The following is a 16,165-nucleotide window of genomic DNA, read 5'->3' on the forward strand; positions in this document are numbered from 1 at the left end:
GGCAAGTATTTAAAGCGACGACGCGCGATAGAGCCTTCTCGAAAGTCGACCCCGCTCCGCCCGAGACGGTAAAGTCGCGAAAGTGAGCCGAATTGGATTGAATTTGGAGACAGTGAGAGAAAGAGAGCGAGATCTTTTATTCAGCAGAGCGGGGCCCGACCGGGGCATTAGCATTCTCTCCGCTCCGGCTACTGTAAACGCACTCCCCACTGGGCTCTTTCTATAAATGTGCACCTGGTTCCACCTATGGATCTGTCTCTGACTCGCGACACGGCAACTTTACCACAGCCTCGGGCCTTTTAAACAAACGACCAGTGCTGCTGCTGCTGGATGTTACTGCCATAACTAAGAGTATGGATCCAAGAGTGTCTGCGCCCGACGAGAGCATCTGTAGATACTTTTACTTACTTACTTTTACTTACTTACTTTTTTTTTAGAATGTGCTTTGGACCACACTGGAGGTTCATGTGTCGTTCTTCGCGGAAATCTAACTTTCTGTACAATCAAAAGAGGTGCAGTCGATTTAAACCTTCACATGTTTCATCGGCCTGACTAGACCTGTCACGTTGGATCCATTGAGTAGTAGTAGTAGTAGTAGTAGTAGTAGTAGTAGAAATGTATTGTCCCCGTGGGGAAATTCATTTGCAGTGAGTGGAGATACACAAATACAACAGTTTTTTATTTCCTAAGGGAGTTCTTTTGTGCCTCAGTCATGACCCCGAACCAGCAGATGATACAGAAAGTCAGAACACTCTCCACAAAAGCAACTGTGAAACATTTTCAACATGGTTTCATCCACCAGTTTCCTCATAAAATATAGTCTCTGTTGACCCTTTTTAGTTATGTGATTTGTGTATTTTTGTCCCACTTTAATTTGTCATCTATATCTATCTGAAATACAATCGCATCAGCAGATTCACTCTAGCATAGGGCTGGGTACCATATAAAAAAAATCGATACTGGTGCTTTAATGATGCTTGGTTTATGATACCGATACCTGTACAATACTATTTTCGATATCTATGATATAATATTTGTCAACGAGAACCAGAAAACAGAACAATAACGTGTGGAAGATCTGCAAATGTACAATATCGGGTTCATCTCTGATAAAATGAGGGGGGAATGGGAGAGACTGTGGCAAAAACAAGGAAAAATTGTGCAAAAAATTGGACAAAAAGTGGAGAAAAAAATTGAAAAATGGGAAACATAATTGGGGGAAGAAAATGTATTTGAGCTGAAACAAGTCTCTTCTTATTACTACCTCTCACCTCACGCTTTAACCAAGCACATTTTCTCCACTGAAAAAGCTTTTAGATTTTGGCAAAGTGTAATGCCTCATTTGAAAAATGGATGAAAAAGTGAAATTGACAAAAAATGACAAAAAAAATGACAAAAATGTGACAAAAAATGACAAAAAAATGACAAAAAATGTGACAAAAAATGACAAAAAAATGACAAAAATATGACAAAAAATGACAAAAAAATGACCAAAAATGTGACAAAAAATGACCAAAAAAATGACAAAAATGTGACAAAAAACGACAAAAAAATGACAAAAATATGACAAAAAAATGACAAAAATGTGACAAAAAATGACAAAAAAATGACCAAAAATGTGACAAAAAATGACAAAAAAATGACAAAAATATGACAAAAAATGACAAAAAAATGACAAAAAATGTGACAAAAAATGACCAAAAAAATGACAAAAATGTGACAAAAAATTACAAAAATGTGACAAAATGTGACAAAAAATAATTGGAAAAAATTGGATATAAAGTGGAGAAAAAAAAATGGAAAAATGGGAAACATAATTGGGGGAAGAAAATGTATTTGAGCTGAAACAAGTCTATTCTTATTACCTCTCACCTCACGCTTTAACCAAGCACGTTTTCTCCACTGAAAAAGCTTTTAGATTTGGGCAAAGTGTAATGCCTCATTTGAAAGCTAAGACCCCCTAAGTGTTTTTGTAGTTTTGATCACTTTTTCATCACATTTTCATCATTTTTTAGTCGTGATTTTTTGTCCCTTTTTTATGGCGTTATTGTAGCATCTCTGGCAGATTTTTGTCGCTCTTTTGCCACTTTCTTTGCCTTTCGATTTGGGTAAAGCCAGCCTGGAGAAAATGTGGGAGGTTAATGCTGTACCTGAACCAACAGCATCCAACCTAACTTTAATCCCGCCCCCAAAACCAGACTGGTGCTGTTTAATTCCACTCTCACACCCGACACATCATCACATTCATCTACTTTCGACGGGGTTCTGAACGTTACCTTTTACCGACACTTTCTGGCAATTTCAGATCCTTTTTTCTCCGTCTTGTTTACCCTTTCCCTTCCCCTTCTCCGATCGCCGCGGTTCATGAAACTCTGTGAAAGAAGAAGAAGAAAAAAAAAAGCTCTATGAAAAGTGTCTCAGCCCCGGCCCCCTTTTGTGCTCATATCGGCTCCCCTCACCTCCTCTCACCTCCGGCCCATAAAAGCGTCCTTCAATAGCGCATTATTACAGACACCGGCTCACCTTTCACTTAGACAGAAATCCGCCGCGCCAATTTCTCCGTCCGATATTTCCTCGCCCGTTCTCCCTCCTCCTCCTCCCGGTCTCATAACTCAAGCGTGCGGTCAGCGGCTTTGGTTTATCAGGCCGGGGCCCCGCGGTCATTGTGTCCCACTCATACAGGGAGGGGGGGTTTAATGGGGGGGGATCTTTGCTCCGACGCCGGATCTATAAAGCAATACACCGGGCGATGGGACAAAGGAGCGAGGCCTCGTGTGGTTCATAGGTGGGTCATCATTTCGGGAGGATGGAATTGAAGAAATAAAGGGTGCAGCGCGGTGTAAAGGAAGGGCCGGTTTGAGACTTTTACTGTAGATTAATCTGCTGCAAATATGAGGGAAAGAAACGCAATTGGAAGTTTTGTTTTGCTGCTTTGTTGCCAATGTTTTCAGCAACACAATGAAAAACAGATAGAGCCAGGTTTAAAGGTGTGCATGTGTTCTGTTGGTGTTAGAGATGCAAAACTAAATGGCTAAACTAGTTTGTGAATAGCACCACGGACAGAGACACTGTAAGTCTTTTTGCCCTGTGATGTAAAGCGGCTCAAGTTTCAGCACCATGGACAGAGACACTAAGTCTTTTTGCCCTGTGTTGTAAAGCGGCTCAAGTTTCAGCACCATGGACAGAGACACTAAGTCTTTTTGCCCTGTGATGTAAAGCGGCTCAGGGTTCAGCACCATGGACAGAGACACTGGAAGTCTTGTGGCTCTGTGCTTTAGAGCCTCCCGTTTCAGCACCACGGACAGCGACACAACAGGCAATTATTATACATTTTGACTCCTATTTTATTAAGGCATTGTTTTATTTATTTATTTATTTATTTGTTATAATGCAAAAGGCTGCAACATATAATAAATTAAATATTAAATATGACACGAAATGTACAAACTTGTGACCCATTTTCACCACGGAAATTCTCAATCTTGAGGCCGAGAAATTCGTGGCAGGACTCCTTTCCAATGCAAAGTCGCCATCATTATCTCCCAGAATGAATACTATCGGCCGAGAGCTGATATCGGAAGTATCGATATATCGGACAGCCGCTGCATATCGGTCGACGTCTATACAAGACTAGAAACTGTGGAGTCTGTAGGAGCTGCTTTAAGTGCATTTCCTCAAATAAACCTGTGGCGAAACAGTGACTCACGAATAATGAAACACTTGATTGTGAAAATGAGGCTCTGACGGTGCGGCAGTTTGTCTGAGTTTTCTCCAACCGACCAGAGGATAACTGTTCAAATCTCAGGAGCAAAAACAAATCACCCATGTCTGTTGTAATTTGAAACTTAAAACCATAACATTGACCCTATATTTCAAACAGGAAGAATTTAGTTTTTTGCTCATATTTGACTAACTTCTGCGTCAGTGCTCCACTCTCTGCACAGAACTGATGATTGACATTTTCCTCGCTTTCGCTGTGCATTAATCAGCTGTGGTATTCCATAAACATACGGTAAGCCTCTAGATGAAACATGCTCCTCCAGGGCCTTCTGAAATGAACACCCACCGGTGCGAGGGTAATGACATTAAAGACTCCGACTTATTTCATATCGATGCTAAACATGACACGTCTCTTGAGGGGGGTGATCATTTTCAATCGTTCTATAAGCGTATAAAACAAAGTCAGTGTTGTGGATTTGCCAATTTACTTTGACTAATATGACTTCATAGTACAGCTTTACCAGAGTCCTTTTTTGTTTGCGTAGCACTGTTTAATATCCACTCATTACTCCGTTGTCTCTCAGAAGTTTTGAAGCGGATCTCATTGAACAACCACTGAGCCGCCGCGTTCGGAAACCCCGGATAATGAGCGGGAAAGCGTGGGGGGGGGGGAGCGGGAAGTGGGTGTGTCTGAGGCTGGAGAGGTTTGGGTGCGATCGGAGGGTAAAGACGGCGGAGAGGAGGAGGTGCTGATTCTCTCACAGGCGCTGACCTACAGAGGGGCGGGCGGCGAGCTTTAATCAGACATATTCAAATAGCAGCGGTTGACCTTTACTCGCGGTCTGACGGGGGGAGAGAGTGGGGGGGGGGAGTCTATGCTACAGGACTTTGAAGATATCAGCAAGAGAGCAGAGAGAGAGGAAAGGCCCGACACATGATTCTTTTTTACTCCTAGAGAGTACTAGATACAGAGGGGGCGTGGCCTAGCTAAGGGGAAGAAAACCTCTCATGGGAAGCACAATTTTTTCATAGTTTGTATCAGTTTTCTGGCGGACTATAAGCAAATTTACCACACATTAAAAAAGCCAAGCCAAAGTCGGGTCCATGTGGATGTTGTTTTCACAGCAAAACTGCACTTAAGCTAATGTTAGCATATGTAGCATGACCCTAATGTTAGCTTCCTGGTTAGCATTCTCCGTTTTTTGTGTGTTACTGTAGAACCATTTTTCTCCTCTCCATGTCTCTGTATCTTTACTTAGTAGAAAAATGTGCTATTAATTCAGCATTTGTTCAAGGTGCACTATGTAACTTTTTATGTGAGAAAAAAAAAAGACATGATTTATGCGTGTATTTGACCTTTTAGTGACTCGGTGGCGTTATGGGTGCCTTTGCTTTCCTTCACAGTGGCCTCTACGATGCTCCAGAATGCTAACATTATGCTAGCTAGCTTTGCTTCTACTGACAATCATATAGATAGATACGTTGGAGCCAGTGGTTTGTTCAAGTTATCTCTCCAAAAAGTGCAGAAGGTCCAGTTTGAACTAAGTCGGTATTTGTTTGCTGGTCTTCGTCCATTTTGAAAACCAGTGACTCCAGCTTGACCGATTCCCTTATTTTCTGTCCATTTCTGTGCCTTGTGTCCAGTGTGCGCCGGGACGGAGAACAAGCTGAGCAGCCTGTCGGACCTGGAGCAGCAGTACCGCAGCCTGAAGAAGGTCTACGAGAACTGCGAGGTCGTCATGGGCAACCTGGAGATCACCAGCATCGACCGCAACCGCAACCTGACCTTCCTCAAGGTACTCGCCGACCGCACCTGGCGGGGCCACTCCGTCGTCCCCCAGTCGTGAAGCGTGAAGGCGGGTGTGAGCTGTGTCATGACCAATCCAAATGTGCAGAATGTGGTAGAGCAGTACAATGTTATTACAGTACATGTTATTAAGTGGAGAAAGGGAATTGAAGATGTACATATGTTTAGTTGGTTGTTTGTTTGGCTAGTTTTCTCTTTTAACATCAAAAGATAGAAAAAAATATAAGAAGCCTTTAGATATTATAGAGAACCGACACTGATAGATGTTCTTGTGCACTAAAGTAGGAAAACCCCTTTGAAATGTAAATCCTGTTGGATGTCTCGCGTTTGATATTTCAGCACCACGAACAGTGACACTGCGGGTCTGCCCTGTGCTTTAGAGACGCTTAGGTTTCAGCACCATAGACAGCGACATTGTAGAAATCTTTGCCCTGTGCTCTATCTAGATCAGCCCAGGTTTCAGCACCACAGACAGCGACACTGTAAGTCTCTTTGCCCTGCGCTCCAGAGCCGCTTAGGTTTCAGCACCACAGACAGCGACACTGTAAGTCTCTTTGCCCTGCGCTCCAGAGCCGCATAGGTTTCAGCACCACAGACAGCGACACTGTAAGTCTCTTTGCCCTGCGCTCCAGAGCCGCTTAGGTTTCAGCACCACAGACAGCGACACTGTAAGTCTCTTTGCCCTGCGCTCCAGAGCCGCTTAGGTTTCAGCACCACGGACAGCGACAGCTCTGCCCTGCTTCGCTAATGGGAGGCAATTATCATTAATTTTTTTGTTATTATGGCTTTGTTTCATTTATTTGTTTATTTATTTATTTGTACGGGGACTTGTCATTTCAAAGCATGTTTTCTCTAAAAGCATTTTTCCCACACTGAAGTGACAACATATTTACTTAAGTGAGCGCTTACTGAAAGCAAATCTCTCAGCTCTATATTCAGCTCTGAAGGATTTGTTTATCAAACATTTACTAAAAAAAAAACGGCTTTATAGATGCTAGACCTAAGATCAGATTTTGTATTTTTTTTTTTTTTTTTTACTTATTCCAGGTAAAAGCAGATGATTCAAAGTTCAAGTATCAAAAATGTTCCTGATTTCGTTCAATTTATTTGTGGCATAAAAAATAATCCCATCAATTTAAACCTTCCTATCTCTCACTTTTGGTCGTTTTTATGCAAATCAACCAGACATATTTCCTTATGTTTTTGTCATTGTCCTTCTGGAGAGGCTTCAAATAGACATCTCTAAATATCCTTTACCCTCGCTGCAGAGTTTCACCTTAAACCCCAGCATCTTGATTCAGCACCACGGATAGCGGCGACGTGGGAGGAAAAAAACTAGCTCAGAGTTTCGCTTTTTCCATTGTTTCCGCAACTTCTTCTCCCAAAGTTGCAGCCTTAGCAAATGTCTCAATGAACAATTGCCTTTTATTTTTTTACAAAACGCCCCATTTTTCTTCATCACATCGCCGGCTCGGTCGCTATCTTTGGTCTTCGGCGAGCTCCCACAATGTTTAATTTAAATGCGTGTCGGACCACCCTCTCTCCCGCACCCGCCCGCGACGATATTACGTTATCTTTCTTGGAGAATTGTGCGAAGTTTTGACTATTTGGAGAACTCGGCCGAATCCCTTTTGTTCGTGAAGTTTGAAGATAGTTTCGCTGCTGATAATGGAATTACAATGAAAGATAATAGTAGAGACAATGTGGCTAGAAGTGAAAGTAGCGTTTTGAAGAGCCAGTGTAGCTGTCTGCAGGGCGGGTGTGTGAGCGTGCACGACCCAACCCATCCACCCCCCCCCTGCTGCGAAATGGAGTGCGGCGCGGTCTAATTACCGGGCCACGCGCTCTCAAATGAACGCCATAAACAGTGCCATTAGAGGCGGCGGCGTTATCGGGGCGATTAGGCATCTGGGGGAGCGTTAAGTGAAGAGACAGAGAGAGAGGGAGAGTGGAGGGGGTTTGAAGAGGTCACGGTGTTGTTTGGTGGCGGCAGCGGAAACTTCAGGAAGGTTTAACTCATGGGTTTGAGGAGATTCAAGCATCAGTTGTTCACGCGGTGGTCAATGTTTTTGCAAGTTTTCTCCTTAGCGTGTTTTATTTAGTGTCAAAGACTATGCTACAAACAAATCTAATGATGTTTAAGGCCTTAAGTTTGGTGCAGTTAGTTAATGACTTGCTTTTTAAGTGGAAACTCTGCTTTAGAGCCGTTTCTCAAAATGAGGTTTTCGTTGCACTCTTGTAACAACGTCTCCTTTTAACACGTTGAGGCCGCGCTGTTTCTGGGATTTATTTGTAGTGTGCAAACAATCCAGACCATGTTTCATGATATTTGTAGCACCACAGCGTATTCTATGTTGTAGCTTTAGACACATGCAATGGCTCATTTGAAAGCTGAGACTCTAAGCTCTCCGTCGGTGAAAACGGTTCTTGATAAATCCAAAGCTAAACAGAGGCTAATTTTGATCAAAATCACTGATTTTTTTTTCTAGATTCAGAGATAACGGGGTTTTTTTGCAACACTCTCCTTTCTGATTAACTCCACTCTCCTCCTCTCTCCTCCTCCTCTCTCCTCCTCCACTCTCCTCCTCTCTCCTCCTCTCTCCTCCTCCTCTCTCCTCCTCTCCTCCTCTCTCTCCTCTCTCCTCCTCCTCTCTCCTCCTCTCTCCTCCACTCTCCTCCTTCTCCTCTCTCCTCTCTCTCCTCCTCTCTCCTCCACTCTCCTCCTCTCTCCTCCTCTCTCCTCCTCTCTCCTCTCTCCTCCTCTCTCCTCCTCTCTCCTCCTCTCCTCCTCCTCTCTCTCTCCTCCACTCTCCTCCTCTCTCCTCCTCCTCTCTCCTCCTCTCTCCTCCTCTCTCCTCCTCTCTCCTCCTCTCTCCTCCTCCTCTCTCCTCCTCTCTCCTCCACTCTCCTCCTTTCTCCTCCTCTCTCCTCCTCCTCTCTCCTCCTCCTCTCTCCTCCACTCTCCTCCTCTCTCCTCCTCTCTCCTCCTCTCTCCTCCACTCTCCTCCTCTCTCCTCCTCTCTCCTCCTCCTCTCTCCTCCACTCTCCTCCTCTCTCCTCCTCTCTCCTCCTCCTCTCTCTTCCTCTCTCCTCCACTCTCCTCCTTTCTCCTCCTCTCTCCTCCTCCTCTCTCCTCCTCCTCTCTCCTCCTCTCTCCTCCTCTCTCCTCTCTCCTCCTCTCTCCTCCTCCTCTCTCCTCCTCCTCTCTCCTCCTCCTCTCTCCTCCTCTCTCCTCCTCTCTCCTCTCTCCTCCTCTCTCCTCCTCTCTCCTCCTCTCCCCTCCTCTCTCCTCCTCTCTCCTCCTCTCTCCTCCTCTCTCCTCCTCTCTCCTCCTCTCTCTTCCTCTCTCTTCCTCTCTCCTCCTCTCCCCTCCTCTCTCCTCCTCTCTCCTCCTCTCTCCTCTCTCCTCCTCTCTCCTCTTCTCTCCTCCTCTCTCCTCCTCCTCTCTCCTCCACTCTCCTCCTCTCTCCTCCTCTCTCCTCCTCTCTCCTCTCTCCTCCTCTCTCCTCCTCTCTCTTCCTCTCTCCTCCACTCTCCTCCTCTCTCATCCTCCTCTCTCCTCCTCTCTCCTCCTCTCTCCTCTCTCTTCCTCTCTCCTCCTCTCCCCTCCTCCTCTCTCCTCTCTCCTCCTCCTCTCTCCTCCTCTCTCCTCCTCCTCTCTCCTCCTCCTCTCTCCTCCTCTCTCTCCTCCTCCTCTCTCCTCCTCTCTCCTCTCTCTTCCTCTCTCCTCCTCTCTCCTCCTCTCTCCTCCTCCTCTCTCCTCCTCTCTCCTCCTCCTCTCTCCTCCTCTCTCCTCCTCTCTCCTCCTCCTCTCTCCTCCTCTCTCCTCCTCTCTCCTCCTCCTCTCTCCTCCTCTCTCCTCCTCTCTCCTCCTCTCTCCTCCTCTCTCCTCTCTCTTCCTCTCTCCTCCTCTCTCCTCTCTCCTCCTCTCTCCTCCTCTCTGCTCCTCTCTCCTCCTCTCTCCTCCTCTCTCCTTCTCTCTCCTCCTCTCTCCTCCTCTCTCCTCTCTCCTCCTCTCTCCTCCTCTCTCCTCCTCTCTCCTCTCTCTTCCTCTCTCCTCCTCTCTCCTCCTCTCTCCTCCTCTCTCCTCTCTCCTCCTCTCTCCTCCTCTCTCCTCTCTGGACGGTCACTAACGTTATGTGAAGAGGCAAATGCCTAAATATCTCTGTTTCAAGTCAATTTTCAATGACAACATTGTTGACACGTTTTGAACCACTGCATGTTATCGATCTCTTTTGGTGCATTTAAACAGCCTGGTTCTCAGATTGAAGACTTTAACAGGATGTTTCTCAGCCGTTTTGATCTTTACATGAGAAGCCGCTCTGCTTTGTCAAACGAGAGAAGTGTCGGGTTTACAGCTGTTCACTGCACAACACCACGCCCCCTCAGACTAAAAAAAGAAGAAAAGAATCGCAATAATATATTAATGTCCAGATCCTGACTTTTTACAAGTTTTTGATCGTCATTTATTTCACTTCTGTTCATCACAGAGCTACAAAATCCACACATAGGATGTATTAGAGTGTCTAGTTTTGAAGTTTAAAAAAGGTGTTTTTCAAATATCTAATCCCCAGCCTTTTTTATTGAGTTCTGAACCACAAAACAAAGGCAATTTTCACTTTGTGTATTCAAAGACTAAACAACAAAATCCCCTCTGGAATCTCTGTAATTAACATATCCACAACATAAAACCATACATTTAAACCAGGCTCTATCCATTATTTCAATTTCGTTGCTGAAAATGTGCACAATTGTGTCCATTTTTATGCATAAGAACTATACGAAAACATTTCTCTCATGTTTCTGTCTTTATTTTTCTTCCCTAGTCGCCTGAAGTGTCTCGCCTTAAATGTCTTCTGAGCACATTTTGGATATTTAATGTGTCTTTCAGTACAGCCGTTTTTGCTTCTAATTAAAATATCAAACTTGGCTAGACACATTGTTGAGAACGGTGACATTGAATCTGTCAGGGAGGTTTTTGTCAGTGGAAAAACTAAACAGATTTTTATGCAGATTGAAACTCAAACCCTCTTTGACCGACGGTGCCTCTGTAGAAAACTCTTCCCCTTGAGTGGCCGGCGTGGACGGCCTGGACAGGAAAAGGACAGTGTAAAGAATGGCCCAAAACAAAAGGGGAACTTTAGGAGCAGCTGCGGAGCTAAATTTACCCGGGCGCCCGTGCGTTGGGGCCGCGGGTGCTTCTCTCTTCACGTCCGCTGATGGGGGAGGGGGGGGGTCATCTGCGGGGGCCAAGACTGGGCGATGGCGCGGCGGTGAGGAGCTGACAGGGAGATGGATGCGATGGAGGTTTGGGTTCAAAACAGAACAGCGCAGAGATCTCACTGTCCTTCTTTTTTCTGTTTTTTTTTTTTTTTGTGTGTTCAAAGTTGGGGAGAGGACTCGGACATTTTCATATTTAATCATGAATGAACCTTTGGATTAGAGCGGAAAGGGGTGAGTGTTTCAGAGGAGGATTAGAGACGTGCTGTGAAGGCCGGGCTCGTCATTCATGGGTTGGCTGTTTTCCTGAACCTGGACAGTTTCCTATTAAGGAGACCTTTCTTTGATCTATATGATTTCAGCTCATAATCTTACACCTGGGAGCAAAGAAACTGACCAATCTACTCGATAAGGGGTGTTATCATTGCACTGAGTCATTGCATCTGCATTTATATGGACCTTGTAACTTCAAAAGACATTTCACACACATGAATTTAAAAACTATATTTCAAATGTTAAACCTGATTTCTCCCGTTCAAACTGTGACATTTTTCATCTTGGCCCAAACTTGTTTCTAGCTGCCACAATCCCCTCCTGCACATCAGAATTGTTCAAGTTAATTAATGGTATGCATGTCGTGTATAGCTTTAAAGCAGTACTAAGTAACGTGTTTACCTTAATAAATCCTTTTCGTAGTCCCTGTGGGGGTAATACAAGTGTTTATGGGATGAGTGGAGGGTCTTTCATCTCCCCCTGGTGTCTCTGGCCAGAAAACCATGTTTGCAACTTGACAGCCACCGGTCCGGAGAAAGCAATACACACTAAAGGAATCACAAAGAAGAAGCTAACATGCTAACGGGCAAAGCTAACTGCGGGCAAAGCTAACGTCACTTTAAACAGTATTTACAGCCAAGTTTGAGTGAAAAAAAATATTTCCATTGTATAATTGGATACACAGTAACCCTCTCTCCCTTCGCCTTTCCTGTCAGCGTAGTCTTTACTCTCCAAGACAATTAATAAGTTAAAAATTCGTAACTTGCTATAACACCTGCAGTTGCGCTTATGGCCTCTAGGGGGAAGAGTTACTTAGTACTGCTTTAAGCACCCCCAAAATAAATGTAGACTCTTCTACTTCTACAGACAATGCAACAAGCAATATACTCTGGTGGTAACAACAAAAATGTGCTCGACAACAACAAAAAGTCAGGTCAGCTTTAAGAAATTAAAAAAGAGGGGGGGAATTCGGAAATATTGGGGGAAAAAAGAAAAAAGATGATCAAATTGGGTAACGCTTTATATTCAGGTGTGCTCATTAAATATTAAAAAGGTTTTAATAAGCATTGATCATATGCTTGTAAAGTGTTAACACACGGTTTATGGCAACTTTATTTATAACGCACTTTAAAACAACTGATTTGACCAAAGTGCTACAAAGGTCAAACATAACATAAAACCCAAAACAAAAGGTGCATCGAATACAAAAGAATAAAATCTGGTAAAATGTCAAAAACTCAAGCTGTGTTCAAAGCCAAAGTGAACAAGTGCGTTTTAAGAACAGCTTTCAAAACAGGCACAGAAGAAGCAGGTCTTATGTGCAAGGGCAACCCATAATTTTGGTGCAGCCACCGCAAAAGTCCGATCCCCTCTGAGCTTTCGCTCGGTCTTTGGGACGGTTTACTACACTATTATCTGTGAACATACTAATAGCTCGTTAATAATCGGCTGATTTATAGCCAACCCTTACCCTGACCCTATAATGATTATTAATGCCTATTAATACTTAATGAGCACAACTCAGTTTAAAGCGATAATTAAAATTGGGATAAAATTGAAGAAAAAAATGGAATACATTTGGAAAAAAAATGGGGGAAATTTTTTGGGGTAAAAAAGTAGAGTAAAACTTTGGGAAAGAAAATGGAGGGGAAAAAATGGTATACATTTCGAAAAAAAATGGGGTAAGAAAAATTGGAAAAAAGAAATAAATAGGTGAAAAAGAAAAAGTATCAAATGTGGAGAGTGTTTTTCTGCCCTTTTCTGGTCTATTCAAGGCAATTATTTTCTGAGCAACAAAGGTTTGCAAAAACATCACTTCATCTTCACCTCATGTAGAAAAGTTTCAAAGTGATACATCTCGTCTTTCATGAATGTGTCTACAAGCATCGTCACAATTTGAGACTCTGTGGCTTCTTTTCCGTCTCCCTCCTGCCATTCGCTCAGACCGGCTCTGGCTCTAAAGTCCGGACAGGTGCCAGGTGCCCCTCTGCGGCTCGAGGAGCTAATGATGTCGCCTGAGGGTCTGGGCCGGATCAATGTGGCCATGACGCCGGGCCAGGTGCGGGACGGCAGACATGTTGGTCGTGATAGAAAGTCGTGATAAGGCGGTTATTTTTCCACCAGTATGTCTGTAAAGTAATGCCATAGTCAATAAATACATCGTCATCGAGCAAAAGTTGCAGAAGTACGATATCAAGTTTAAGAAAGGGATGCCGTGAGGAGAATTGCTCTCACTCAGGAGCAGAGATTTCAAAGCTTTTCTAAAGTGAGCTGGTGAAAGCTCTGAGAGACGACTTGGCAGAATGTTCCATATTTCGGGCCCTCTGTTCAGAACACTGAGCTGAGAGTGACTGGAGCGAGGACGAGGGGCTTTAATCAGACCGCTACAGTGAGTTAGAAACCGGTGAACTTCATTGTTAAAAGAACACATTATTGAGGTGCTCTTTAGAAGTGAACCATCAACAAACTGACTCATTTGAATCGACTCTATGTGTGTGAGTTTTTCCCAATCAGGATGAGCGATGTCCTGCACAAATCCACGAACAGTTAAAGGAAACAGAGAGATGCTGATGGGAAGTCACTGGCTACGCTGGAAATGTCTGTGTTTATCTCAGAGCTGTTGGATCGTATCAAAAAACAAACTCACAAAAAGGAACCTCCAAGCACTTTTCCTTAAAGGAACAGGCCACCGTTTTTACATACTGAGATATGTTCTTACCTGAGCTTTGACGAGTTCTTTAGGACCTGTCTGATCTTCACCCGTGCCTTCAATCACGTAAACACAGCATAGACGGCGTTAGCATTTAGCCTCTCTCCTCTCCACTGTAGCTCCACACGAGGTCAAGATAGAAGCTACCAAGCTCTTCCACGTTTTCCCTTTTTAAATGATGGTTACGTGAAGTGTTACACGACAAAGTATAGTTACACAAAATTAAACAATGTGGAATTTCTAAGCGGATAAAAAGGGGAACTATATTGTAAGGCGTAATAATACCAGGAGTAGTTCGGCGTCCGCACAGTAAAATGAAGATACTAGTTTGGCTTCATTCATGCAGTTTCAGCAATCCTCCTGCTCCGCCCTCTCCTGGTAAACCACTGACTCGTGATACTTTGACGTTTTTTACGTCATAGTACCAAACAGGAAGAGCCCGACGTCTATAATGTAGTGCCTTATGGCCTTATTTTAATTTATAAAACCGCTTTTTCATTATTTCTGTTGTAAGAAATAAAGACATTTTAAAAAACAAAGATAATAAAATGAAAAAAAAGGAAGTGCCTGAGGTGTCAGAACTGCCCCTGCGGAGAAAACAAACGCGAGCGTCTGAACAGACGTCATGTTTGCACTGGGAGTTGTAAAGAAGGAGCTCTTTCTAACCTGCTCTGGACACGCCTGTTCTTTATTCTTACCTAAAGATAATGTCACGTAAAGCGCTTTGGCTACGACAACGGGAGTTTATTCAACCTTCCTAAAGAATGTGGCGACTATCAGCCAAAATAGTGTTTTTCTGTGACTTACTCTTGGTGAACCTGAAATCCAGGTTTGCGAAATACCCCCAGAAAAACGTATATTTCTCACAAAAATGAGTACTCCATAGTGGTAGAGGCACAATATATCATATAAATGCATATACTTTACTTTCAGAGGCTAAAATAGCAGGATACAGATCCTTGCACAACTTCAAATCATAACAACGCCGCCCAAGAAGTGACTTCCTGTTTCGATCCAGCACGCCAAAATAAAAGCACACAGCTCGTCTCATTAATTCATGCAGCAGGTACTTGCAGAATATAATTAAATACACACATTTGAAGTGTTTTGTCTGTTAATACTGAGGCAGGAAGAAAGCTGAGCTACTGAATAAGACGGTGCTTTTATTTTGCCGTGCTTGATCGAAACAGGAAGTCACCTCTTGGGCGCCGTTGTTATGATTTGAAGTTACGCAGAGTCAATTATCCGTCCTTTTCCGACCTCCTGAAAAGTTTGCGTGGCGTCCCGGCCTGACCCCCCCTCCCCCGGTGGGACGGCAGCATCACAGTAACCCATCGTCAGACGCACATCTCCCTTGCTCCAGTCGCGGGATCTGGTGAGAATAAGACCTGCTTTTATTCCTGCGACTCTTTGCTCAGACGCAGCCGGAGGAGAAAGTAAAGTCTGTTCTCTCGCTGCGCTGGGAGGAACTTGAGGAAAGTGGTTCTTTTTTTTTTTTTTTTAAATAACACTTGAGAAGAGCTGGGTTCAAAACTGTAGGATTGTGTGCGGTGTTCGATGTGTTTCAACAAGTCGACGAGAGAAAGTGTCATTCTTCATTTGGACGCCGTGGCCTCGGTGTTTGCTGAAGCATCTTTTCAAACGATAAACTCGTATAGAGAGCGTGCAGATGATGTCACAATGAAAATGCTTTGTTTCAGTTTGTTTCAGGAGGGACCTGTTTGAAGCGCATCAATCACGAACAGCACAAGTACAAATGTGTCATGAAAAATAAGTTCACGTCTGATTCATGAACAGACCTTTTATACAAACCTCAGACAAAAACAAACGCTTTTCCTCCACTTTCATTTAAACACAAAAAACTCCCCGAGTGTCTCGTCCAAACTCCAAAACTATGTTCTGTTTCTGCCAAAGAAAAGGCTGTAAACCTGTGGATTATAAAGTCTCATGACCATTATTGAGATTGACCAAAAGTAGAGAATGCGATTTTGATTAAATTTTCATTATTTGCCCTATTTTGAGTTTTATATAAAACAACAGCAGGGTTAGGGTTAGTTTTTGAATATTTAATTTTTGAATAATTGAATAATTTATTGAATAATGAGAGAAAGTTTAGATTGTTCTCCTCTTTGTTTTCCCCCTTAACTATTTTCAAACATGACCATATATGAGCGAATCCGGAGATACAGACGGCATCTCTGGAATTGACCATATATGGTCATGTTTGAAGCAGTTGAGCGGGAAAACAAAGAGGTGAACAATCTAAACATTCTATAATTACTAAATGACAGCAATAAATACCCAAACTACTTTAACAAATGCTGAATTATGAATATATTTTTCTACTAAATACAGATACAAAGACATGGAGAGGAGCAAAGTGGTTCAACAGCCCATAAAATCCTCAAAAACGGAGAATGCTAAATTATGCTTCT

The 16,165-nt window shown here is 43.5% G+C and overlaps 1 protein-coding gene across 4 annotated transcripts in view; it reads left to right on the forward strand.

The window, feature by feature from the left end:
* The window catches only part of LOC306981807 (receptor tyrosine-protein kinase erbB-4-like), a 494,462-nt gene that overhangs the window by 248,192 nt on the left and 230,105 nt on the right, over window positions 1-16,165 (forward strand). For all 4 annotated transcript variants that reach the window (XM_079581509.1, XM_079581507.1, XM_079581508.1 and 1 more), the window contains exon 2: window positions 5,365-5,516. In XM_079581509.1, coding sequence (XP_079437635.1) covers window positions 5,365-5,516 — 152 coding nt within the window. The remainder of the gene's footprint in view (window positions 1-5,364; window positions 5,517-16,165) is intronic.

The sequence above is a fragment of the Gobius niger genome, assembly GCF_951799975.1.
Source record: "Gobius niger genome assembly, chromosome: 23".
Lineage (NCBI taxonomy): Eukaryota > Metazoa > Chordata > Actinopteri > Gobiiformes > Gobiidae > Gobius > Gobius niger.